Source organism: Eubalaena glacialis, chromosome 12 (assembly GCF_028564815.1).
Source record: "Eubalaena glacialis isolate mEubGla1 chromosome 12, mEubGla1.1.hap2.+ XY, whole genome shotgun sequence".
NCBI classification, from domain to species: Eukaryota; Metazoa; Chordata; class Mammalia; order Artiodactyla; family Balaenidae; genus Eubalaena; species Eubalaena glacialis.
Genome location: NC_083727.1, coordinates 36,769,691 through 36,797,126, shown reverse-complemented (window position 1 = coordinate 36,797,126; position 27,436 = coordinate 36,769,691). Strand labels below are relative to the sequence as shown.

Below are 27,436 nucleotides of genomic sequence, written 5' to 3'. Positions count from 1 at the left end.
AATTACATGTGGAAAGTAAGGAAGATGTCAAGGTTGATCTCTTGGTTTTCAGAATGGGAACTGGAGGGATCGAGGTACCTGCCCTTCACTGCGATAAGGAGCACAGCAAGAGGATTAGATTCAGCAGAAAATGCTCTGTGTTCTGGTTTTAATCTAAATTTGAGGCATCTGTGGAATGTCCAAGAGACAACTGAGAATAAAACTTAGGAAAAAGATCTGAAGATATACTTTCGGAAGTGATTAGCAAAGTTGAAGTTGTGAGTGTAGGTGAGGTCAGCCTAGGAGAGTGTGTCCATTGGCAAGGGAGCAGGGCTCAGAAGAGAACCCTTCAGGATGCCAGCACTAAGGGGCCAAAGATAGTCGAGCCCACAAAGGTGACTGAGAAGGAACAGCCAGGGGAGGGCATGGAAGACAAGAAAAGTCATGTCTTAGAAGCCAAGGGAAGAGAATGTTTCAAGAGGGGAGTAGTGGTCAAAAATGTCTAATGCTGCGCAAGAGTCAAAAGGTAAGAACCAAGCTATGTCTTTTGGATTTAAAACCAAGGAGGTAATAGTTGGTGACTTTGACAAAAAGCAGTTTCATTAAAGTGGTAGCTTCAAAATGTAGCTACCAATGTTCAATGAATGAATTGGGGGTGAGTAAGTGGAGCTAGTAAAGGTGGGCAAACAACTCGAATTTGGTTTTGGAGAATAAAAATGAGATGAAAGGCTGGAAGAAGAGGTGAGGGTGGGGAGGTTTTCCCTCTCGTGAGAGAGACTGTAACCTTTTGGATGAGGTCAGCGGGAACGGTAGAACAGAAGGTACAGGAGATAAGGGAATAGGAGAGGGAATAAGCGGGAGGCTGCATCCCCGAGAATTGGCCGGGAATGTGGGGGTAGGGATAGAATTGGTCTTAGGTGGTCGGGCAGCAGAAAAGAATAGGATGTGTGCATATAGAATGTAGACTCAGTGGTGGTAAATTGTGGCATTGCTCATTTGATTATTTCTTTGCAGCAGAAGGAGGGAGCATCTCCTAGAAGTGAAGGAGGGAAGACTTAGAGGAATACGGAGAAGGTCTGAAGTAGCAGCTATAGAGACTAGGAAAAATGCCAACTGAAGAACTGCAGTAGGATGGCTGTCTGGTATTGAAAGCCCTGGTGGGGTCTGGCACCAGGCTGCAGTGAGGGCGGGTTTTCTCCAGCAATACTCCCAGTCTGGGTTTAGATTCATCAAGTGGGCAGTCAGATCTTCCGTGGCTAGAACTCTGTCAGACTGGGATGATTAAGGGTGATGAGGCCTGCCCCTTGGGTCTAGCTCCTTCTGGAATGCCAGGTCCTTTCATATGTGTGTTTGCCCTCACTCGTCCCTTTCTCATTCACTCCCTCCCAGCCCGAATGTGTACATGCACACACACAGCTTTCCATGTCAGACTCCTGTCATCCTTCAAGGTCCAGCTCATTTGTCACTTCTGTGATGCTTTCAGCCAGAGTTACTCCTCCTGTCCTTCCACAGCCCATTGCTCATAGCTCTGTAGTGTATCGCTCAGCACTTTACTTGCTTGCATGTTTGTCTTCCCACAGTTCATAATATTCTTGTTTGAAACCATTGATTAAAAATATTTAAGCCTATTAGGCTCTCCCTCCCTTGGCTCTTCATGTCAACTCTGTTTTTTTCTGTCTCTGGCCAGTCTTTCTGAGTATACTTTGCTTGTCCCTTTTCTCATGGTGTTCCCTAGTTTATCCTTGGCTCTCTTTTCTTCTCGTCTATTACATCTTCCTTGGACGAGCTCATCGGCTTTCGAGGTTTCTGCTGCTGACTCCCACCTCTGTCTCCTCCACGCACCTTTCTTCCAGGCTGCTGTTCTAGAGCACATAGACGCCCCACAGGCATGACTGGGTCTCCACGAGGCAGAGATGGTGTGACACTGGCATTCTGGCCAAGGCGTCAAAGAATATCAATTCCCGTCCTCCTCACCTAACCATCTGTGCCCAAGAGGCCCCCACCCCCATGAGATATGCGCACAGAGGAAGCATAGCTAGGAAATGTGTATTTTCTTAGTGAGGCTATGGTCTCTTGCCCAATATGGAGGGCCAGAGAGAAGGTTTAAATTTCACTGGGGATTTAATCCTTTCCCGACTAGGCCTGAATATCTTGAACTGAAGCAGCCCTCTTTTAGGCCTATTCTGCATCTTTCCACTAATCCCAACCTTGAATCTCAGCTCTTGACAACTCCTGTGGGAGAAGAGGCCACACCTACCAGCACCAGAGGAAAAGGAGCTAAAGGGGCATGCAGAGAGAGGAAGGTCTCCTTCCGGATCTAGAGTAGAGTGGGCTTGAGTGAGCCACTCAGACTGAGCCACTGAGGAGAATGAGAGGGCAAATCCCTTTAGAAGGTGTCTCTAGACCTGTAGTGGAAGAGGAAGAAAAGAATAAGGGATGGAGAAGGCGGAAGAAATGGGTTGGCTTGTTGCAAGCTCCTAGTGTACTTGTTAACACTTGGGACATGAAAAGAAAAGATAACTGGAGAGAGAGGTGACTGGACTGTTATCCCTATTTCTTGCCACATGGAAGAGAAAGTCCAAAAGTACAATGAGGAGAAGAATGCTGTCCAAGCTCCCTCCCATGCAGGAGCAAATTCTGCTTACTAGCATCACCTTAAGGCCAGGCCACTGTGATAGCATTGCTTCTCCTCTGTGGGTGGGGAAGAGGAACCTTCACTCCCCTGACAGGTGTCTGATCCTCAGCATGTCCAAAACGTCTCTTCATCTTTCCCCAAAACTTGCTTCTTCTCATGTATTCCCATCTTAATTAGTGGTGCCCCAAGCCAGAAGCCTAGATATCAACCCAGATTCTTCTCTTTCATCATCATATGTAGTCAGTCATCTCTAGTTAGAATTTGTTGATTCTGATCTTACATAGGGTGGGGACCACTGCCCTAGTCAGCTGTCTGCACCCTTCACTTAAACTCTAGGGCACCTCCAGTCAACCCAGCCACTAGTCCATCCTCCACACCCAAGCTCTTTAAATAAGCTTTACTTCCTAATTTTATAAAAGTAACACCTGCTTTTATTATAGGAAATTTGGAAACTACAGAAAAGCACAATGCAGAACATTTAGAAAATAATATCTAACCACACTTATCACTTTTGTACATTTTTTTGACTCATTTTTTTCTATTTTAGGGTGTTTTCTAGGGGGTAAGGGTGGGGAGAGTATTTTTGCAAAATGGGATAATGTTCTATGTATAGTTTGGTATCTGGCTTTTCTCACCTGACATCTTGTGAGAATTGTATCATATTAAAGATTTTGAAGCCTCATTTTAATGGTTACATAATATTTTAAACCTCAATCAGAATTTATTTAACAATTCCCCACTTTTAGGAATCATGTTGGTTCAAGTTTTTCACAAGGATGAGATGATCTGTAACTCTGACTATTCCCCTAATTTCCTGGAAGTGATATTACTTAGTATAAGGGTATTGATTTTTTTTAAGGCTCCTAATCTTTTATATAATGACAATTTTCCAGAAATGTGAGGAATACCCTTCTTCTCATTGTGCTTCTGGCAACAGAAAGTACTATTTCTATTATCCCTTTCTTAAAACTTTTGCTAATTTGAAAAGCTGATAAATGATATATTGGAATTGTTTGTGCCACATGCCTGGCAAAGCACCTGGCACTTGCCATCATATAGAAAGCACTCAGTAAATGTTAGCTGTCATGAAGTGTCAGGCACTGAAAAGAATGCTGTCTCACTGGCACAAAATCCAAGTGATTCTGCCCTAGATTGTGTCCAGGCTCTTGCACTGAGAATAAGTTCTGGCTGACCTGAGACTGGTCACCAGTTATCTCCCAGAGCCTCATTAGAACTGACCCCCGGGATGAGCTATGTAGTGGCGCCCCATCTCCCAGGGGTACCGGAGACCAAGAGGCCATTTTCGATCTGGAAAACTCACAGAAAGATCCCTGAAAATTGATCCAGTGGTAATCTACATTTCTTTCCAACCCGCTGATATCTGATCTGGGCAGTAGAGGAGGACTCATCATGCTTATTAGTCATTAAGATTAATATTTTGAAAGGTTAAAAGGTAAATATTACTTTGCCAGCTCTTTAGAAAAACTGAATCTAAACTAACATTTTTCTCAGCCTCATATAAACCGGATGTTCTTTCAGTTCTTTGAAGTTTCTCATACCTAACAAACATGACGGTATTGAAGTGAAACGCCATTGTTCTAATCGTAATGAACCTACCTCTGGTAAAGGCTCCTTTTCATCTTTCCTTTGAGATTCAAACTGATGTCAGGGAACACACAGTAAACTTTTAAAATGAAGGTTTCGCTTTAGGATGCAGAAAAAAAAATCTGAAAAGGCAGGGCTAGAAAAGCTAGCTCAGCCAGCTGGAGGACAATTGGGAAGAAAAGTACAAGACGGAGAAGAAGAAAAAAAAAAAACACAAAACAATGAGGTTTTGTTGTGCTGTTAGGAAACCACCGTTTCAAAGATGAAAGTGTCTTTTTACAGCCTCACAGCTATGCCTAACAGGAAGTGTGTGTTTGCTCTGAATCCTAATTTGGGTGTGTTCCTGTAGAAATATTGAACTCTCTCCTAAGGGAAACAGAAACTCAATCATGCAGGAAACTAGCTACTGCATAAACAGTTGTAGCTCAGTGTGGCTGTAAGTAACAGTGGTGTGGAGGCAGATAAGAGAAAAAACCTGCACCTCTTTAGAGAGCAAGCAGGCAGTTCCCACTACTTCATGATGAGAAGATTGCCCCTGGACATTCAGATTTTCTATTGTGCCAGACCGGACCAAGAGCCTTTTGTGAAGGTATGTTGGAGTCCTGAGGGCTAATCATGTGCCCGTGAATCCTCCAAGCTCTGCCGCTCAGATGCTTTGAAATGCTTTCCAATTAGAAAGGATCGTGCTGATATTTCAGCCAGAGGAGGTATTTTATTCACTTTGGAGAGAGAGATGGTGTGGTTTGCCTTTTCCCTTTGGAGTCAAAACTCCATACTGAGTTTTTCATTCCACAGCCCCACTTTGTACCTGTGTTAAATGTAGAGTTCCCCCAAAATATGTGCTTTATTTAATACATTTAAAATGCTGGATTTGTGATTCTTCAACAGTGTTTTCTTTAAGTAAATGCCCCTTGAGAAGATGGTAAAATTTAAGGGCTAATTTCCTTACCTGTAAATCCGGCTCAGATGACAGCATTTTGGAAACTAAGTAGTCATTGTCTGACAACCTTCACTAAATGTAATGTAAATGTTTTTTCTCTATGATGCAAAAGTCATTAATATTTGTACTCAGGAATTTTGGTGAATTAGTTACCTTCTGTCTGTATCCTTCAATTTCAAAATAATTTAGTGATTTATCCAGACTTTCAGAGGCAAAAGAAAGAAGATTTTTAACCTGGTAGTTTATAAGTGTATTTATGATGAAATAATAAATGTTGTGTACAACATCATGTTTCTGTTCTCAGCTTTGAAGGAAAGATTATTTTGATGGTTTCTCAACTCTCCATAAAGAATCATACCTAATTGTAATTTAGACTAAAGCTTCGTGTCTCTTTGTATCGTTGCTTTCCGTAGATGTTATCATTCGCTATTTCTGTCAAGGTTGGTTGCTATGAACAGCCTTGAGAGAAAACATTAGGATTCCTGATTAAAGGACTATCCTTATCTTCCCAATTTCCCTATTTATAGAAGACTTGCTCATAGTATGATATCTGTTAGTCCCTTAACAATTCAAATTTAGATGCAGGCTAATGGAGAATAATTTAGGGCATTTCAAGGGTATAAGTCGCTTGTGGAGTTATACATAATTCTTACTTGATGACTGAGCAATAGTAAAACTGGAAAACTTGTGACTTTAATTTGTACATATTAAGTGCTGTAGCTGTACTGTGTTAAATTCTCCATTTGCTCTGAAATTGACACTGTGATTAGCCATTTCCCCCAAAGTGCTGGCTCAACTTATGTCCTGCTGCTAAAACCCTACCTGTTACAGGCAATTGTGTACCTGAGGTCCTTTATAGCAGGTGAAGGAAAAGCAAAAATATCGTTTTTCTTCGTTTATTTGTCTTCTCCATTTCAGATCATCACCGTTGAGGAGGCAAAACGCAGGAAGAGCACGTGTAGCTACTATGAAGATGAGGATGAGGCAGCCCTGCCGATCCTGCAGCCCCGCAGTGCGCTTCTGGAGAACATGCACGTCGAGCAGGTGGGTTCTTCCTGGGGACTTAGGATGGGTGTCTCCCAAACCTTAGAACACATTTCCCACCCCTGACATTTGCTCTTCTCACTTGGGGTGAAGCATGAGCCGAGTTTTAAAGGAAGAACACCAGCAGCCTATCCAGGGCCCTTCTCTGCTTCTGAAAGGCAGCATCCCTGCCACCTTCTTGGGAGTGCGAGGACTTGGCCAGACACCTACATCCATTCCCCAAACCTGAACAAAAAGCCATTTCTTGTCTTCAAAACAATTTTTAAAGTGTCCTACTCTAGTCCTAATTTTTTTTTTTTTTTTTGAATAAGAATCTGTATTAGAAAACTCCCCAGGTGATTCTTTTTTATTTTTAAATAAATTTATTTATTTATTTATTTTTGGGTGTGTTGGGTCTTCGTTTCTGTGCGAGGGCTTTCTCCAGTTCCGGCAAGCGGGGGCCACTCTTCATCGCGGTGCGCGGGCCTCTCACTGTCGCGGTCTCTCCCATTGCGGAGCACAGGCTCCAGACGCGCAGGCTCAGTAGTCGTGGCTCACGGGCCTAGCCGCTCTGCGGCATGTGGCATCTTCTCAGACCAGGGCTCGAACCCGTGTTCCCTGCATTGGCAGGCAGATTCTTAACCACTGCGCCACCAGGGAAGCCCCGTCCTAATGTATTTTAAAAGGATCCAAATTTATCCTAATGATTATCGCAAAGTTCCGATGGTTTCAATTTATTGAGCTCAGTAAAAGTCATATAGCAAGTACACTTTATTTGCTTTATGAAAACCACCTACCACTAGGAGTAATTTTCCTTTTTCTGTACTTTTTTTTTTGTTTACTTTCTATTTTCTGAACATCTCTTACTTGAGTTTTTATGAAATACTATGTGCTTGTATTTGAACTTTAGTAAGGGACCGCTTGTACTTCCCCCATCAGTCAGCTTAGAAGCCTGAATTTCGGAGACCTTAAAGAATCATCAAGTTCAAGTCCCTCAGTTTACAAATGCCATCTGTGAAGGCCCAGGAAAGCTAAGCGACTTGACCAAGCAGTTACAGGGATGGAGTTCATGCTGATTCTAGAACTATGTCAAGCATTCTTGAGGACTTCAACATTTTATATAGCCTCCTTTGTGTGTATTTTTGAAGAGATATGCATTATTGATATTTATGGCAGCCAAGTTTAAGTTAAATATTAATGTAAGTGAAAGATACAAGTGTAATGAGGACAGACTACATCTGATTACTAGCATAAAACACCCGTGTCTTCTTGTTCTCACTTTGGTGGGAATTTACAGCTGTCAGTAGCAGCTCTGAGCCTTTGAAGGTTTAGAAAGAACAATTCGAGAAACATGAACTGCTTGGTGAAAGTCAGGTTGAAGTGTAAACAAGAGAGCATGTGTCTAATTCATACCTCTTTATCAAGCTAGGTGCTATATCTTCAAATATATAGTGGCATAGTGACCCTTCAGGATCATCCCTGAGAGGGAATACATGCTCTGGGGAGCATCCCTGCCAAGGGATGATTTTCCCTTCTTGGTTTATAGTGGCAAATATTTGCTAGAGTATAGGAGAGCAATATGGAAGTAGTGTAATTATCGAGTTTGAGCCACAGGCATCTGTTTTGTGCTACAAGTTCATGAGTGATTTGTAGGCAGACTGTGTATTTACATCTTCATCTTTGGATTCACAGCTGGCCCGACGCCTTCCAGCAAGGGTACAGGGGTATCCATGGAGACTCGTATACAGCACATTAGAGCATGGGACCAGCTTGAAAACTCTCTACCGGAAGTCAGCATCACTAGACAGTCCTGTCCTATTGGTCATCAAAGATATGGATAATCAGGTGAGGCTTGTTCCTCTTATAGAGGAAGATTTTTTTAATGAAGCTTTTCAAACCTACACAACAGTAGAGAGACTAATACAATGACCTCTCATCACTCAGATTCTACAGTTAGCAGGACTTTGCCACATACACTTCATTCTTTGTTGGCTTTTCTTCCCTGAAGTATTTTGAAGTAAATCCCAATTATTATGTCATTTCACCTCTACATACTTCAGAATGCATCTCTAAAAAAGAAAATGGAGCGTATCTCCAAATAGTCACATTCTAAGGAATTTTTTTCCTGTACTCATCATGGAGTAGGAAGCTATAATGATATTCTGTAACCTAAAACTGGAGAAGCTGGAAGAAAAGTCAAGTCTAGATTTGGAGATAGTTGCAGAAAGAAGTTCCAGTGCCATACCAGAACTTCTTCCAGGTAGCTGAAGTAGTGCCCACCAACCTTGCCTGTATAGTTGCTGAGATGGAGAGCCAGTTAAGGCCATGGTGTGTTGTACCTGAAGGGCCCAGTTGTTATGAAACAGGAGAAAATGCTCTGGACCATTGCTTAGTGCACTTTCACCCACGTTGCTGTCGGTCTTGGAGGCACTGGTGAAATCTAGATATTACCCCCATCTCCCCTACGCTAATAATTCTTCCCTCGGTCAGCCTGGAGTATGAGTGGAATCTGTCCAGGTTTCTTTCATGTAGCATCCAGGCAGACTTCTGCTTCACAAAAGGAAAGCATCTTTCAAGTCTGCTCTTTATTCATTTCAACTTGGTCTGTATTATATAGCAAGAAGAAATTTCTTTACACTTTTAAGATGTAGGTGTCATTATTTTCTCTTCCTGGCATTTGGAAGCAAGGTTTACTTGACAACCATTTATTTATTCATCCATTCAGAAAATGTATAATGAGTGTCTGTTAGATGTGGGGCACTATTAAGCATTGGGGGGCTTGCTGAGAAGCCATATAATTGGGATCATTTTAGGGGAAATAGATTTTTGCTGTCATAAATTGTCTTGGGAAAAATTAGCAGAGAGAAGGGGGTACTAAAGGCACTGTCTTTCTCAACTGTGATCTTTCCTTTAAGTAGATTAAGAGTTGTGAGGACTAGTTTAGTTATTATCATTGTTAACTACTGTTATTTACTGATTGAGAACACTTTATTTAATCATAGTCCAAGCTGAATAGTAGGGAGAGTCAAGTTAAAAATTTAAATAATAATAACAAAGGTTTAAAATGGAATTACTTAGGGATTTAGTGAAATGTTTGCTAAGTTAGGTGCTACTTTTTAGATGAGATAGGGCTAGATGGTTTTAGACCACACACACGTACCTGCACCATAAGTATAGATTAGTTCTATTAATTTACCAAAAGATGACTTGTTGGGGAATGTGTTGGCCTCACAGAGCAGGTTTTGATGATGCACAGTATTACTCAGCTTCCTATCAGCAGATATGTAAAGGAGGCCTGCCTGTACCTGAAGATTACACTGTTTGTCTAGAGGTATAATCTTACTGGATCTGGTGCCCTGGAGGCATTTGTGTTATTTGAAGGCACCTGGACACCAACTCTGCTTTCCCCACCCCATCTACCCCTAAGGCAAGGATGCGGCTTTGCTGTGTTTGGGAACATGATAGAACAACACCTGTAAATTTATCTGGAAATGAATTATATAAAATTCTAATATAAAAGCATTACACATGCAGAATGGCAGGCATGAGGAGTTCTACAGAATCAATCCCCAGTGAAACAACCATTACTGGTGGGAATTATAAAAACAACAATCACAAAGTCTCTGGAAATTGCCCTAAGGGCATACAGCAAGTGAAGAACCATTTATTTAAGAAAATCTAATGAAGCCCAGTAATAGTGAGATTCTGTGGCATTTGAAGGCACAGCCTGCTCCCTCCCCCAGCCCCTGTTCAGACAGAAGCTTCCTTCTGGGCACGTGTGGACAAGATGAGGATCCCTCAGCCGCCAGCTCCCAGGCAAAGACTGTGATATGCCTCCTCTAGGGGCAGGTCGCCAGCACATCTTATCCCCTACCCAAGATCTCTGTTTCAGAGGCTAAATTTCAGGGCTGTCTTCCTCTGACCAGCCCCTTCTCAGAGGACAGTTGCTCTACCTTCTGCGTGGCAGGCCGAGAATACAGGGGTCTCTACTGCCCTTGCTCCAGCACATAGGGCAGAAGTTCCATGTCAGGTGAGCGGAGCCAAGACCAGTGGCTACTGCCCCTGCCCAGCACCCTGCTCATAAAACAGGATTGTACCTTTGAGAAAAGCAGGCCACTGTCCAGCCCCCAGCTCCAGGGGAAGAGGCGGACCATAAAACATATAGCTCAGAAGCTCTCCCCAAAGGAACTGACATTATTTAGAAGAACATGGGGAAGGTCAAGCCAAGGGGCACTCTAGAAAACAATGAAAATTTTGGTGGTAAACAACTAAGAGGAGGCTGATAGTTCCATGAAGGCAGCAAACTAAGCTGCAGACCATCTAGTTTACCAGAGAGAACCGGGGAAAGAGATAGCTAAGGAGAGCCTTCCTGGAGTCAGGATAAACTTCATAGACTGGCCACAGAAACTACCCCTGCAAAGGGGCCCAAATTTAATTGAATGAGACCGTGGAGTAATTTATACCACAAAGCATTGTGGAAAATAATAGAACGATCATCAGGTAATAGAGTCCGATCTATATTAACTTAATTCCAGTGAGATATAGAAATGTTACTCCTATATTGCTCTATTACATCTTTCCACTTTTTGTGGTAATTTTGTTATATTACGTTGATATATATTACAAACTCAACAATAAATTGTTACATAGTTGTTTGTATAATTTTTATCTACTAAGAAAGCTGAGAGAAGAAAGGAGAGCAATTATACATTTATAGGTTTTGTCATATTAACCTTCCTTTTTACCACTTTGGGCTATCTTCATTCATTCCCCTGGATTCCTTTGTTCTGTTACTGTCAAATATGTTAAAATTTTCGATGGTATAGACCCAACAATACCATTATTCTATAATTTCTTCCTAAGTTAATTAATAGAAAGAAATAAAATGGACATTTTCTTACATAACCATAATGCTATATACCTAAAAAATTAACAGTAATTTCTTAGTATCATCATATCTCCAGTGCTTAAACAGATTTCCATGATTGCTAAGAAAATTTGTTACTGTTTTTTCCTTGTTCTTAACAGCTCTAGGGACAGGTTTTGGTATGAAGAACATGGGTTAGAAAGAGTTTCTATACTTCTACTCTACCTAATTTTTAGTATTTCAAGGAGCTAGGAACTGAGTGTACTTGGTAAAGAAGAGATTCCATGATGATGATAATCCAATTTAAATTAGTTTGAAAACTTATAAGACATTTTTCAGGTAGACTCCATTTAAAGCATTGTTTCTTGGGACTTCCCTGGTGGTGCAGTGGTTAAGACTCCATGCTCCCAATGCCAGGGGCCCGGGTTCGATCCCTGGTCAGGGAACTAAATCCCACATGCATGCCGCAACTAAGAGTTCGCATGCCAAAACTAAGGAGCCAGCGAGCTGCAACTAAGGAGCCCGCATGCCGCAACTAAGACCCGGCACAAACAAATAAATAAATGTTAAAAAAAAAAAAAAAAGCATTGTTTCTCAAGTGGGATTTGGAGAAGATATATCAGAATCACCTAGGGACATTTCCAGAATATATATTCTTGCCAGTCCTCACTCCTGCACACACTGGTCAGGATCTGAGCAGAGAACAGGAAGCTGAAGCAGTGGACACGCGTGTTCTGAAAACACTCCTCCTTCCAACCCCAATAAGAAATAATAGAAAAATCATTGATTCAGATACATCTAAACCACCTTTAAAGCCCACAGTATTATGGAATTGTTACTTTTTTCTTAAAAGCCATTTTGAACTAAGATATATTGGATCAGTCATGTTAAGGATGCAGTTTTAATAAGTATGTTGGAAACTCATTTTTACGAATCAAAGGAAAGAAAAATTTATTTTCTCCAGGGAAATCTCTGGCCACCATTTTACTTATAAAACACATCAGAGATATGTTCATTCTCTCAACCACTCATTTCTGTGTGCAAGATGCATCTTGTTATTTAATGTTTCCAGTATGTCCTCTGTATTCACTAAAAGAAATTTGTCTCTATAGTGGACTTTGGAAGTCTTTTAAAACTGGAGCAATTGTTGGCCTTTGACAGATAAGTTCTCTAAGCCACTTGGGTTCTAATGAGAACTGGGGACATTTTATTTGTTTGATGGTGGTCTTTTTTATTTAGGAACTCTGATTTGGTAATGATCTTTGCTGAAAGAGATATAATGAGATCTCAGAATAGGATTGTGCTAAAATATTTCAGAAAGTTTTTTTTGGGAGGTTTCTGGTTGAAAGTAGATAAGGTTTCTGTTTTCTTTTGACAGGTTTTTGGAGCATACGCAACTCATCCTTTCAAGTTCAGTGATCACTATTATGGCACAGGCGAAACTTTTCTCTACACGTTTAGCCCTAACTTCAAGGTACCTAGATGAAAGAAATACCCAACTTCCTGGTGTCACAATGTCAGGAGCGTCGGTGGGGTTGGAGGTGGGGGGCTGTGGTTGGAGCAGCAGCTGTCCCATCCCGTAACCTCATCTGGCCTCACTCTAGCCTGGCCAGCACTTCATGACTGCAGCGCAGAAACTGCTTAGATTCCCTCCACAGGCCTTGGGAACTGCTCTTTTGCATGGTCTAAGGTCAGGGAGGGGTTGCAAGTCAGAGCCAACATGTGCCTGAGAGGTCTTTCCTACCTCATAACCCCTTTGGAGATCTCATCCTGGTGTGGGAGAGGTCTGGCAGTCAGCTTCCTCAGCCAACGGGTAGTGCCCTTGCACACACACAGGTACTATTCTGATACTCCCTCTTTGCGAATTCTCCAGATTGAAATGTCTGTTCTCTGTCTTGTGTTTCTGCCCTAAGGTCTTTAAGTGGAGTGGAGAAAACTCATACTTTATCAATGGAGACATAAGTTCTTTGGAACTTGGTGGTGGAGGGTAAGGTTGTTGTTATTATTAATTACCACCTGACCTGAGTGAGTCTGTTTTGACCCAGGTAACTGAAACTTTGGTGTCAGGTGATTTTAGCTAGCCCATGTGCTTCGATTATTTAGGACAGTGTGGTCTAACACATGACACTAAGAATTGAAGATAAAATGACTTACTTATGTCTCTCAATGAGGGACTACTGCCACCCGTCTTTTAGGAAAGATGGGTCATTTAAATGAAATAAAGGAAATGTACCTTTTGTTTTACAAGCAGTTTAGGGTTTTGTCTGTCTATAGCATAAAAGAAAGAAGTTGGGGCAAGGGAGGACAGAAAGTGTGCACATAAAATTGAAATGTTTTCACCATTTTGTTTTATTAACCTTTTCAGGGGACGATTTGGTTTATGGCTAGATGCTGATTTATACCATGGACGAAGCAACTCCTGCAGCACTTTTAATAATGATATTCTTTCCAAAAAGGAAGACTTCATAGTTCAAGATATCGAGGTATGGACATTCGAGTGAAATTCAGACTGCCTTAAAATACAACATTAAAAAGACTGGGTTCAAGCAGCCCTGCGAAAGCTGGCTGGAAGACCAAGCCCCAGCCCAGACTGCCTCATCCCATCATAGTGCTTTCTTTCTGCCATCATCTCAGCGTGTGATCACATTGCAGAGAGATTCTGAAAGGTACATGTGGAAGGCAGACGATGAAGAAAGAAATCTGAAGTCCAGATTGTTGAAAGACTTTATACTCTCACTTCCTTCAGATCCATACAGTGAGGAATCAGAATATTTAAGATGTGAGTTGAATGCAATTTTTATTTTTGGTAACTGTGAAAAAGAAAATACTGTGGAAATATATACATTCCTTGTATATTTATCAATATAATTTTCATTACTAAAATGTACAGCATACTATTGTTTGCCATGGAAAAGTTCAGTCTCATTTAGAAAAATTCAAAGTGCACAGCACTTAAAGGGAATATATGATTTTTAAAAACTGTTTTATTTATTATTTCTAGTATATTGTCTGAAATGTGTTGGCAGTTTTTTCTTTTAATATGTCAAATCTTGAAATAAAGAAATGTACACATTTTGTGCTATGTTTTGGCAACAAACCCATTTGATTTATATAGTTTTATATTAAATTTTTTTTGCCCTGATTGTTTAGGGTGATATGTATATGTATGTGCTGCTTAATGTCCAAATATATATATGTATACACACATATATACACACATAATTCTGAATTTTTTAAAACTCAATACCAATGTTGTTTATTGATTTGACTGTTGTAGGCCAGCTTTCCATTTAGTCATTAAAAAGGTACATTTTTAGTTATTTACTCTGAACATAATTGTGTAAAGAAGAATAAGCTATTTCTCTCAGTCATAAGTTGATATTTACAGAAATGTATACCTTTATGAGCCTAGATTTAGAACAAACCCTGCTTTTGAAAAGAAAATGTTTTGCTTCTTATAAAATCACGTGTTAATAACAAAAATTGTATTTTTATTGGATTTTTTTGCATAATTTTCCCCAAGTTTTTGCATTAATGAACAGGCCTCTGTTTGAAATGAGACTGTTTTAATTTCTGTATATTTTATATCAAATGAAAAAAATGTCAAATTATCCCAATTGTCTTGATTTCTAGACTCTTTTATTTGAGAAAAATCAATGCAAAGAAATGCATTCATACCAAAATTGGAATAAAAATTTGTTTTTTAATATCAACTCACTTTCACATCATAAAACACTCTTTTATTAAAGTTAATAATAAAGACTTGTTAAAATTTAACAAATATTATTGACTGTCAGACTTTTATGAAAGCCAAAGACTGCTAATGGAAAAAAATGTCAAATAATAGCCAAAGCTGAGAAAGTGGTCTGTCAAAAGTTACATACCCTGTGATCTTTGAAGGAAAAATTAATAAAAAGTAGTGTTTATATACCTGCATTTTAAAGAAGTAAACAGTTCTTAGAATGTTGGCCTTAAGCTGGCAGAATATTTCCTTTAGCTTATTCTCTTATTTTAGACTATTTATAACAGAGAACAAACAAATTGCCAAGTGGCCTCCTGTCAGATCAACAGTTACTTTACTCCACCCACATTCCATGCAAGTTTAAATGAACGCTATAAAATCTTATGTCTATAGCCTGGGTGTACTTTCACCCAAGTTCTCCTATTGAGAACTCTTGATTAACAACTTATTGGCAGTTTAACCTTAATCTGCTTGTTAAATGATGTGTTGGCATGAGATACCAGGAATGTCTCATGATGATCACGTTTACCATTATGCCATTTGCAACCATATGCTATTAACGAAATGGTCATTTTGCATATAGTTCACTCCTACCTAGTTTAGTCCATGATATTATACTTGTGAGAGCATATCCAGATGCCGTGTTCTCTATTTAAAACAGTATTGTCCAATCAGAAATGTGTGGCCCTTCATTTATGGATATTGAATATATGTAATGCAGTGCTAGCCCAATATTTTCAATAAAGGAATTTATGCATTCAGTGTGACTTTCTTTCCTGAGGATTCATTCAACAAGTATTCATTCAACAAGCATGCTAGAGCTTTTACTTGCATGAGAGGATGATGAAATATCCAAGACTAATTAAATAAGGTCCAGTGCTCATGTTTTTACTGCTGCCTTGGAAATTCCCTCTTTGTTCCCTGTAGCCACTCTCCTATTCTTTCATCAGTTCATGAAAACTGCTCCTGTTACAGTTACTAGAGAAAACTCTTGGCTCTGTCTAGCAGTTTCTCTGTTCTTAATCCTAGCTGTTCTTTGAATAGTGACTTTCTTTTAAACATCTCTCTCTTGACCTACTTCCTAACTTCCATGAGAGACACCTTACCTTACCCTCTGATTTTCTTTGACACATCCTGTCTCCTAGCCCCTAAAGATGAAGACCTCAAACAGTGTTCATTCCTTGCCAATTCCTCAGTTCATGAGTCTACATCAAAAGATGTGGATGGGAGGGGGCAACCAAATGTCTCACCAGACTCTGTTGAAAATGATTTAGATACAACCCCATGCTACAAGCCACCAGGAACACCCTGAACTAGTGTGAGAAGTATTATTGGCCTTCATTTGATTTCCCTTTCCTTAAATCCTTTTAAAGTTTTAGAGGCATATGAAACAGGACTAATAAAAGAAGTACTTTCCTTTTGAGGAAGGCAATAAGAATCTCTTAAACCAGAAAGGGAAGCTGAGATTCATGTTCTTCTTAGGATGCCTAACCTATTTTTACCAATATAATCAGATAAAGGTACGGAGGTCAGAAACCAAAGGAAGTTCCAGAAACTAAACAGCTGTACTGGCCCTTTGTGCAAGTATTAAAGGCACCTTTGACTACTTCCTTCTGCCCAATCAGGTCACACACTCCTCATTCAGGGTAAGCCCTAACCTCAGAGCATCGCATCCTCCTACCTCCTTGCCTATGACCATTATCCATAGTGATCTGCCAACAAAAGGTATCTTAACTGAAAAAATGAGACTTTACAATTCACACCAAAATCTAACATCCTACTGCCTCCACCCTTCTACTTCAGATCTCTAGTGGTTCAGAATAAAAACCAGACAGAGACTCCATGGTATGGTCAAGCAAGCATCCAAATGGTGTTTTTTGATAGAATATCTTTGGAGACCTATTTATTTTCTAGATCAGTGCTGCTCAACAGAACATTCTACTCTGATAGAACTGTTCCACGAATGTGCGTTGTCCTTTACGGTCGCCACTAGCTTACCATACTGGTGTTGAACACTTGAAAAGTGACTTGGATGACTGAGGAGCTGAATTTTTTATTTTATTCACTTAACCTTATTAATTTTATTTAATCTTAAAGTATTTAAGTTTAGCCACATGTGGCCAGTGGCTGCCATGTTGAACAGCACAGCTTGAGATCAAGATTTGGCACAGCCAAATCGTTATGTCATCAGCAATGAACTCAGACTGTTACTCCCTCACCACAGAGAACCTTTAGTTCTCGGTACTTTGATTTGTCCCTGCCATTATGGATCCTTACAAAACGTGGTACCACCTAAAGTAACATTGTGTCTCACTGCTTAGGTCGTCAACTAATAAAGTGACCAGAGGGTTCAGTTCCCTGATCACACTGAAAACTTAGATCTCTATAGGATTACTGATCCTCATCTTTAATGAAAAATAATGAAAAACCTCTCCCAGTGCCCAGGCCTTGTCTCAAATAAACATTTCCTGCCTTGGCCATCAGTATGTGTTTTGTTGCCATACTGGACATTGTACTGCCATGGCAGTCCTATAGGAGCCATACCCCTCACCAGGCACCCATCACAATCACAATGAGCCACAGGAAGGAAAAACAATTCATTCCTCACACAGAATTGTGCAACCAGTTTCAGAATCATCAAGGAATAACGAACTGCCCAAAATGCCTCAAACAGTTCTAGTCAGGGACCAATCTTCCTTATTAAGCTTGCCAGCTGGGATGCCCAATGGCCACATGCACACCCAGAGAACCTGACTGCCTGTGGAGAAAGTTTTCAATATCAGCCTGTTAGAATGAAGGGCAATCAAAAGGCATAAGAAAAGAGACGATTAGATAATCTTGGTGTCCTATTTCCCTATCAACAAGAGCCCATCATTTCATCAACCACTCCACTTCTAGGGTTACAAAAAGTAACCTTGATCTAGCTTAATAGAACTCTGAGGTTACACTGAGGAATATGCTAAACAAGAAACACCTACAAGAAACATTCACATTCAACAAACTTGGATGATAAGGCATGTCTTCTCATGTCTCTGCAGCTAAAAAATCCTCCTTACCTTGACATATTTTGAAAACATGGGAATTCAGCCAATCAATTCAGCCTTTAATCCCCACAGCAGTCCATGGTTTAACCACAATCTCTACAGGCTGGTGGATCAGCCACATTTTCCCTAACAGCTGACTGAGATCAGCCCTTTCATCTTTGAAGATTCCAATTAACAGTAAGAATATTTCTACAAAGATACGCTGTGTTGAGGTACTGTGTTGACCTTGAGAGCTGTTAAAAGGCCCCATTATTACTCCATACCCAGCAAGGCCTAGTCTTGTTCTCTTACAGCATTTGTTTCCCTCTTAGATCCTCCAAAGGGTCAGAAAAGTGGGTAGGTTTGACCTGGGGTGTCCCAAGGAGAGGTGGGGGGTATATGACATATGTCCCTCTCAGCAGATCATACAACCAGATCACCCAGGTAGAACTCAAAGCTTCTAAAGACTTCGAAAGGCAACAAAACATGGATTAAGGCATGGATTCTCTAGAGCCAGACAGTCTGGGTTTGAATCTCAGCTCTAGAGCTTACTAGCTATGTGACCTTGGTTAAGTAGTTTAACCTCTATGTGCCTCATTTTCCTGATCTCCATTATGGGGATAATAATAACCACCCCATGATTGTATCATGATTAGAGCACTTAAAATAGTGTCTGACGTAAAGTAAGCACTGCTAAGGGTTAGATAAATAAATTAGTGAAGAAATACTTCCCTTGAATGGAGGAATCAACTAATGATGTGAGAGTTGCAAAGGAAAGTTCATCTTCTAAGATAGCAACTTAGTTATGAAAACTACTTTCAGACATATTCAATGGTTCCCATTTGCTATTTAGAATTTTTAAACTGAGGTTTTGTTTCTTTCTTTAATTATAAAAGTAATACGTGTTCATGGTAAAGTTTTCAAACAGTACAGAGGGAATTCAGTAAAAGACACACATTTTCTCCCCTATATCCCCAGAGGTAACAACCACAAAAGTTCCTTGTGTTTCCTTCTAGGGCATTTCTACGCATATATCCTTATTTATATCTTCTTCATATAAACAGAAGCATACTATGCACACTGTTCTTTAGTTTGTCTTTCTGATTTAACAATATACTATGAACAGCATTTTTTATCGCTATAGGTAGACTTACCTCATTATTCATTGCATGGATCTGTCATTGTTTAAACAGTTCTTCACTAATGGATTTTTTTTGGCTATTACAAATAATTCTTAGTGAACATCCTTGCATATAGAACGTTGTGCATTATGAATTTGTATATTTGTAAGATAACTTATAGCAGTGAGTCAGAGTATATGTACTTTTTATATTAAAAGATATTAATTACTCCTCCATAAAAGTTATACTAGTTTACACCAACTGTGTATGAGTATGCCAGTTAGTTACCTCACACTCTCACTAATATTGGTTATACTGATCCCTTTTTAATCTTTGCTGAATGTTATCTTAAGTTTCATATTCTAATCATGAATGATGTTGAACATCTTCCCACATGTATTGGCCAGATTTGTGTCTTTTTTCCTGAATATTTTGTCCGAGTCCTTTATCCATTTTTCTATTGAGTTATTCGTCATCTTACTGATCTGTAAGATTTCTTTTGTATATTCACAAAATTAGCCATTTGTCATAAACATAGATGACAAAATATAGCAAATATTTCGCTCAGTTTATATTTTTGAAATACATGCATTTTTTTTTTTTTTAATAAATTTATTTATTTATTTATTTATTTTTGGCTGTGTTGGGTCTTTGTTGCTGTGCGCGGGCTTTCTCTAGTTGCGGTGAGCGGGGGCTACTCTTCGTTGCAGTGCGTGGGTTTCTCATTGCCGTGGCTTCTCTTGTTGCGGAGCACAGGCTCTAGGCGTGCGGGCTTCAGTAGCTGTGGCACGTGGGCTCAGTAGTTGTGGCTCGCGGGCTCTAGAGCTCAGGCTCAGTAGTTGTGGAGCACGAGCTTAGTTGCTCCGCGGCATGTGGGATCTTCCCCAGCCAGGGCACGAACCTGTGTCCCTTGCATTGGCAGGCAGATTCTTAGCCACTGCGCCACCAGGGAAGCCCAATACATGCATTTTTAATACATGAGAAGTTAATTACAATTTCTTTGTAGTCATATTCATTATTCATTTCTGATAAAATTTCTGGACCATAATTTTTTAGATCAAGTCAAGTTTATTCAGCATGATTTTCACTCTTTATTTAAACCTCTCCCAATAGAATGTATTAACACATCCTCACTTTATCTAAAATGCATCCTCTTGTTTATTCTATGCTTAATTACACCATCCCCCATACTTCAGAACATTTAGAAGTAACCTCCTCCAAGGTCAACTTCACTTTGCACTGGCCTGTAATCATCCCATTAACACATGTCAACATCTTCAGGAAAGGTCTTGGGACAAGATCTGAATATCCATCTAAAGTACCATCCTCCAGTGAGCTAGCTAGAGCTGAGCAAGATTGATGGACGACTTCTAAATCTCCAAACCCTGCAACAACGCCTTGCTGAGAAACAAATGATGTATTAACAATAATAATATGAAGAGGAGAATGAGGAAGACAGGTAACATTTACTTATCATGACTTTCACCCTCCTTTTTATATGAATTTATCATATTTGATCCTCAAGTCGAATATAGTGTAATTATTATCTCTGTGTTAGAGATGAGTAAACTGATTCTTCAGGAGGTTAGGTAACTTGCCTGAAGTCACAGAGTTCATGAGGGTTAAAGCCAGGATATGTATAGTTATGACTGACCCCAGAGCTGAGCTCTTAACCACAACAGTATGCTGACCATTGTGTAGTCTCTACAACATCTCCACCACAAGGTTACCCACACTCTGCTTAACCACCTCAGGCACCAAGATCCATAGTTTTCCACTCTGGAAAGACAGCTCTTTAATGGCTGGGAGGTCCTCTGTAGCTAACGACGTCTTATGCATCCCTATAGCCCCAGTGCTTGGCAGGGTGCACGGCACCTAGGAGGCATTCGATAAATGTTTGTCAAGTCTAACTGAGCAAAGTGCATAACTAAAGGAAATGAACCCCAGAGAATTTGAATTTGAACTTGCCCAACATTGCACAGCTAAGCAGAAGAACTTGGGAATAAAACAAAGGTTCTGGATTCCTGGCTCTCCTCCCCTCCCTGCTATATAGTGCTTAGTCACAGGTTTACAAGCATTATTCTTAAGACTGTGAGGCAAGAAGAAATGATCTTTCCTCTAGCTGCTCAAGTTCTGTCCTTTGGGTCTTAGGGGTATTAAGTAAAGACTGAGGAAGAGATTTCTGCGGGGTAGGGTGGTGGTGGTGGTGGTGTGTGTGGATGCTTCCTGGGAAACGAATTCCTTCATTTTCAGATCTCTTGGTTACTGGCATTCTGAGAAGTGTAGACTGAAGGGAAGTTCCAGGCCTCAGGGCTAATTTAGGGCATTGAAAGTGAGTCACATTCTGTTTCCACACGTGAAATCTAGAAAATAGTTCAGAAGACCATTTTAGGAAGATGAAACTATCCAGTGAGCTTGCACTTTTGTGATAAGGTTGAAAAAGTGCAAAGGCATATGATAAACTGGATTCTCCAGTTCTAACTCATTGTGTTGATTTCGGAAGAAAGATTAAATCAGGCAGAAAAATCAAGGACATTTTATGTGGAGCATTTTTCATAAAATAATAATCTAGGCAAGTGTGTGGTACTGTGTAAGCATGAAGTAAATGTCAGCTAGATCCTGGAACCTCCACTTATCAGCAAGTTATCAATACTTAAACTCTCTGTGCCTCAGGTTCCTCATCTGTAAAATGAAAGCAATACTACCTTCCTCAAAGAGATGTTAAGAGAATTAAATGGATTAATATATGTAAAATGTCATTATACTATTCAATATATACATTTACTTGTTAGAGGTGTGCTTTTTTCTTTTCCCTTCAACATTGTTTCTAAGATTTTTTCATGTTGTTATTGCTGCTATATTTCATTTGTGTGTGGGTTTAATATTCTTCTGTGTGAATGTACCAATATACCACTATTTAATCCATTCTCCTGTCAGTGCACAGAGTTGCTTGCAGTTTTGTCTGGCTCTAACCATTGTCCTGAGGCCCATGAAAAAGAGCTTCACTGGGATGGAACAGCTGGTCCATGGAGTATGTGAGTATTTGGCTTTATAAGATAACCCCTCAATGTTTCACAAAGTGATTGTACCATTTACATGCCTATTAGAATATTCTGTCCAACATCTGATATTGTTAGATTTCTTAGTTTTTGCCAATTTCAAAAATGTGCAATGTTATTTCATTGTAGTTCTAATTTGTATTTCCCTGACTATTAATGAGGATGAGCATCTGTTAATGTATTTCTTAGCCATTTATGTTTTCTCCTTTGTGAGATGTCTTATTCACGTCTAATGCCTATTTCTTCTAGTCTGTCTTCTGGGAAGCGGTCACACAAAATCCTTGCTGTTACTACCTTAAGAATAACAGACATTAGTCAGTCTGTTAATCCCATCTACCTTTGATGAGGAGGACAAATAGATAACATGATGGTATCAGAGGTCCTCAGGCCCTACAAGGGTATTTTCTCAAGCATCTCCCTTAAGTGGGCAATATCTAGGGAGAGAGGTGAAAAAACGTTTGATTTGTGTTTTGCTTTGCAGATTTAGGCATATATTGGCACTTATTAATTTGATTATGTGATTTTTTTTTTTTAGAAGCAGCATCAAGCAGTTTATTTGTAATAATATTGGGTTGGCCAAAAAGTTCATTCGGGTTTTTCAAAACCCAAATGAACTTTTTGGCCAATCCAAATAGTAAATATTTATTGAGCGCTTATGCATCAGGTACTATCCTAAGCACTTTACATACATTATCGCAATTAATCTTTACAATAACTTGTGATGGTCATGAGATAAGTACTCTATTATTATTTCCCAATTGCGGAAACGGAAGCCCTGAAAAATTAATGACTTACCTAAGGTGGAATCACTACTAAATGGTAGAAATTGAGGGAGTCTGACTCCCCAGCCCATGTCTTTAACCAATTAGATAACCATAGGCGATAGCAAGTTAGTTGGCAGTACAGCAAAAATAGAGGGAGGGCATGGTGGGTGCCCAGAAGCAATTCTGGGAAATGATGGGCTTTTGGGGTTTATGCTGTGTAGGGAAGGAAGTGAAGGTAGGAATACAACAGAAAGCATTGAAGAAAGATCAAGAACAGAAATTACTAAGAAGTCAGGAAGTTGCTAGGACAGGTGCTTTCAGAGGTGTGAAGAGTCAGTAAAGCTTAGGTTTTCAGGGCATCTGGGTAAATGTCAAGTTAGGATTTTGCCACAGGAATGAGTTGTGTTAAAGAGGAATGGAGGCAAAGGGCACTGGAATCCCTTTGTGTGATTGAGAGGCTATGAGTCACGGACGCTGAGGTTGTCTGAGATAACGTGGGAGTCTGGCAGCATTTGTGGGCCAGGTCCTGAAGCTCTCTGTGAATCTGGGGGAGTGACCAAGAAGCTGGTGCACGACGTGATTATGCTTCGTGCTATAGCGTGATACTCGAAAGGGCGCAGAGGGTGGGGAGCTGCATACAGGTGGGAATGGGATCCCCTGGACTGGCAGTCAGAAGCCAGAGAATGCCAGCACTGCTTCCAAAGCTCTCTCAGCATGCTGGAAGGTGGGGAGAAAAAGCAGTTTTTGTTTGTCAATGCTCAAGGGAAATGATATCCTTGGGGGAATGCCAGGTTTCAGTTAAGGCAAGAAGGTGAAGGTATGGTTCTGTGAGGAAGTTGAGGATACAGACGAGGGTGCTTACAAAGAAACTGTGGCTTTTAAAGTGGAAAGAGATTCAAAGAGGTCAGAGATGGAAAAACGTTAAGGGAAAAAGAAGCATAAGACACTTTGGGTATCAGTTAAGAAAAATTTTTAAAAATTTTCAACAAGAAAAAGAATGAATGGTGAAGATGAGATTTATTGGCCTTGAGATTATGAAAAAATACAGGTGTGAATTTGACAAGAAAATTTACATTAACTTCAAGAGGATGGAGGTGGGCTGATTTACGTGGTAGCTGTTTTCTGTTGATTTGAGGGAGAAAGGAAGTGCCTCTGGTCTGGTTCCACTAAAGGTCTGAATCCCTCTATCATCCACCAACTAAATGATCGTGAGTAGGCTGATTCATCTTCCTATGTCTCATTTTCTCCATTTCTACAATAGGGGTAATAAAATCTACTTCTCTGATTTGTCATGAGAATCATATTAATTTACATATATGAAAGTGCCTTAGAAAATTGCAAAATGCCAGACAAAGGTAAGGAAGTACTATTATGGTGTTAGTCACATCAAACTTTGTTTATGCTGAATTCTTTATCAGAAATGCAAAGTCTAAGTGTAATCTTATTTCTGATAAAAGTAGAAATTATTTTCAATGCTTTGAAGACATGGCTCTCAGGAAAGTATTATGAAAAAAAGCAGAAGTGTCTGCATTATATTCTGTAGGCAGGTAAACAAAATAACTTACCAGGGAAACAGCAGGAATGGGAAAGTTGCTATAAGGAGAGGGGATTTTTTTTTTTTCTTTTATCATTCTCTCCATTACAAATAATTTACACAGTTTCCACTTCAGAACAACAAATCAGGACTTCCCTTAAAGTCCTTCAGCAAAGCTCAAACAGTCACAAGTCGGGACTCTGGGCCACTTGCCAGTATTTGTTCAAAGAGAGCTCTAAATAAGGCAGTTTAATAATCGGAAACTGGAAATTTCCCTCCTTTCCCACACACAAGCACTCCTTCCTCCCCTTCTTTTGCCTGTTAGACATCTCACTCACTCCAACAGATGGAGGCCAAAATCATGCAGTACTTAGTACCAAGCAACAGCCACTCTAGCCTTAAGTATTTCCTTTTTATACTGTTTTTCTTAAGGAGAGGGAAATGTGTCCACGCTTTTCTTTTACCTTCAGAATAATAAAATTCTTGAGACACTGGTGAAACAGCAAAAAGTTATTCCTATTTACTAAGTATAAGCCAGAGAAGGTTTTTGTATTTGTGTTCAGGAAATTTCTATTTAGGATGTGGAAAAAGGGGTGTTACTGTCGAGATGATACTTTATGAGATTAAGACAAACTCACCAACACACTTTCCATATCCTCACTGCAAAATGGACTAAATACTGCACTGTATCAGACATATGGTTGTAGTAGCTCCACTGTCTGTCTCTCCCCAAAACACCAAGAAATCTGCCTAAAAATGCTTCATGGCTTTTGACATCAGGGTTGAACAACTCAAAAATTTGTAGAATGAGATTATTTATGAAACAGAGAATGATTAAGGAAATGAAGTTTATTTGGAATCCTGAATTTTAAAAATCTGTTAAAATGTTTTCCTTATGACAAAAGTACTATATTTTCATTGTTGAAGACGTAAAATATACAGATAAACCAAAAAAAGGAAAAACATCAAGACATAATTTACCCATCCAGAGATCACAATGCAAATATATTTGGTATGTATTCTTTCAGGCATTTTTCTTACAAATTCATATGTACATTTAATAAACATGACTCATACTAGACATATCTGAACACATGTACACGTCAAAGTACCATGATTTAAGGGCACTGGCTCCCGTTAGACTGCTTGGGCTGGGGTCTCCGCTCTGTCACTGACTAATGGGATGATATTGGGCTGCATGAGATCACCAAAGGAGTGAGTATAGCTAAAGAGAAGAGTATTATAAAAATTGTATATGTTAAATATGTACAGCTTTTTATGTGTGAGTGGGAGGGAGAGAGAGAAGGAGGGAGAGAGAGACAGAAAAACCTAGGACCAAAGCCCATTAGTGATGAGAGAGGTTTGGAAGAAGCGGAAGCAGCCAAGGAGACTGGAGAAGGAACAACCAATCAAGTAGGAGGAAAGCTGAAAGTGTGGTGTCCTGGAAAACAAGAGGGAAAAAAATTTTTTTCAAGAGGAAGATAATAATCAACTTTTGCTGAAAAGATGAGCACTGAGAAGAGACAATTAGATTTGGTGACATGGAGGTCATTGGTCACCTTGACAGGATAGTTTGGACGGGATGATGGCAGTGAAAGCTTGATGGGAGACAGTGTGAGAGGAGAGGGGGAGAAGGATTGGGAAGCGTACAGTCAACTTTTGGGGGGGAGTTTGGTTGCAAAGGAGAGCAGAGAAATGGATCAGTAAGCGATGGGGAAAGCACAGACAAATAAAGGCTTGTTTTAGTATGGTATGATGTTCAGAGTTGGCTCTTAATAAATGTTTGCTACTGATAACAGTAATGTGACTTACATTCATATTGTATATTATTTTAAATATTGGTTATTTTTATTGAAGTGTAGTTAATTTACAAGGTGTTGGTTTCAAGTGTGCAACAAAGTGTTTCAGATATATATATATATATCTCTCTCAGGGAAAGATAAAAAACTTAGCCCATGTCTTCACAGATGGTAAGTTGTACAGCTGTCTAACTCCAGAGCCTGCTCTGAAGCAGGGATGCTACTGGCCCATATGGTGACCTTTTGAAATTAGAAAAGAGCACTCCATTTCGCAAATAAAATTAGTTTATTGTCACACAACTCAAATTGCTGTTTCTCAGGGGAGCTATCCAGAACGCCACCTGGTAGCAGCTCTGTCTGTGCACACACAGTGCCTATATTTTTGCCTGTTCCCACACCAGGACATATACTCCAGACAATTTTCAAATACTTTGTTTTGCTCCCCCCACTTCCATGGTAGGGAATTATATCAAGTCCAGGGTTTGGGAATGGGAAGCAAGTTTTTGAAAGTAACAGGTAAGTGAGCAAAGCAATCGCAGGTATCACCAGGGACATCGTCAGGACAGGTGCGACTCCCCCTATGTCCACAGCAGCACTATTCACAATAGCCAAGACATGGAAACAACCTAAATGTTCACTGACAGATGAATGAATAAAGAAGATATGGTACATATATACAATAGAATACTACTCAGCCATAAAAAAGAATGAAATAATGACATTTGCAGCAACTAGAGATGATCATACTAAGTAATTCAGAAAGAGAAAGACAAATACTATATGATATCACTTATATGTGGAATCTAAAATATGACACAAAGAACTTATCTACAAAACAGGAACAGACTTACAGACATAAGAGAACAGACTTGCGGTTGCCAAGTGGGGGAGGGGTAGATTGGGAGTTCCGGATTAGCAGATGCAAACTATTATAAAGAGAATGGATAAACAAGGTCCTACTGTATAGCACAGGAAACTATATTCAATTTCCTGTGACAAACTATAATGGAAAAGAATATGAAAAAGAATGTACATACATGCATAACTGCATCACTATGCTATGCAGCAGAAATTAACACAACATTGTAAATCAACTATACTTCAATAAAATAAATTTAAAAAAACAAAAATGCTTCATTTCAGGAAGGTTCATAGAAAGGGCTTTTTGACAAGTACAAGTTTCTGATAACTTTCATATCATACCGCTGAACTGGGTAAACCAGATGGCTCTATAAAACTTTTAATTACATGGGATTGAGTAAACTGATGGATATGGCTATAACTTTTCGGTCTCGCCTGAGATATTACTGGCTTTTATTCTGTGTTCTCCAGATACAAGGAAACC

At 39.7% G+C, this 27,436-nt stretch overlaps 1 protein-coding gene across 5 annotated transcripts in view; it reads left to right on the top strand.

Moving 5' to 3' along the window:
• The window catches only part of NCOA7 (nuclear receptor coactivator 7), a 156,037-nt gene extending 140,502 nt beyond the window's left edge, over positions 1–15,535 (top strand). For 4 of the 5 annotated variants that reach the window (XM_061207653.1, XM_061207654.1, XM_061207655.1 and 1 more), the window contains 5 exons: positions 6,078–6,203; positions 7,875–8,027; positions 12,428–12,523; positions 12,963–13,036; positions 13,415–15,535. In XM_061207653.1, the coding sequence (XP_061063636.1) occupies positions 6,078–6,203; positions 7,875–8,027; positions 12,428–12,523; positions 12,963–13,036; positions 13,415–13,550 (585 nt within the window). In that variant the 3' untranslated portion in view covers positions 13,551–15,535. Of the gene's footprint in view, positions 1–4,387; positions 4,809–6,077; positions 6,204–7,874; positions 8,028–12,427; positions 12,524–12,962; positions 13,037–13,414 lie in introns of those variants that run through there. The other variant, XM_061207656.1, reaches the window with a different exon arrangement.
• The last annotated feature ends 11,901 nt before the right edge of the window (positions 15,536–27,436 follow it).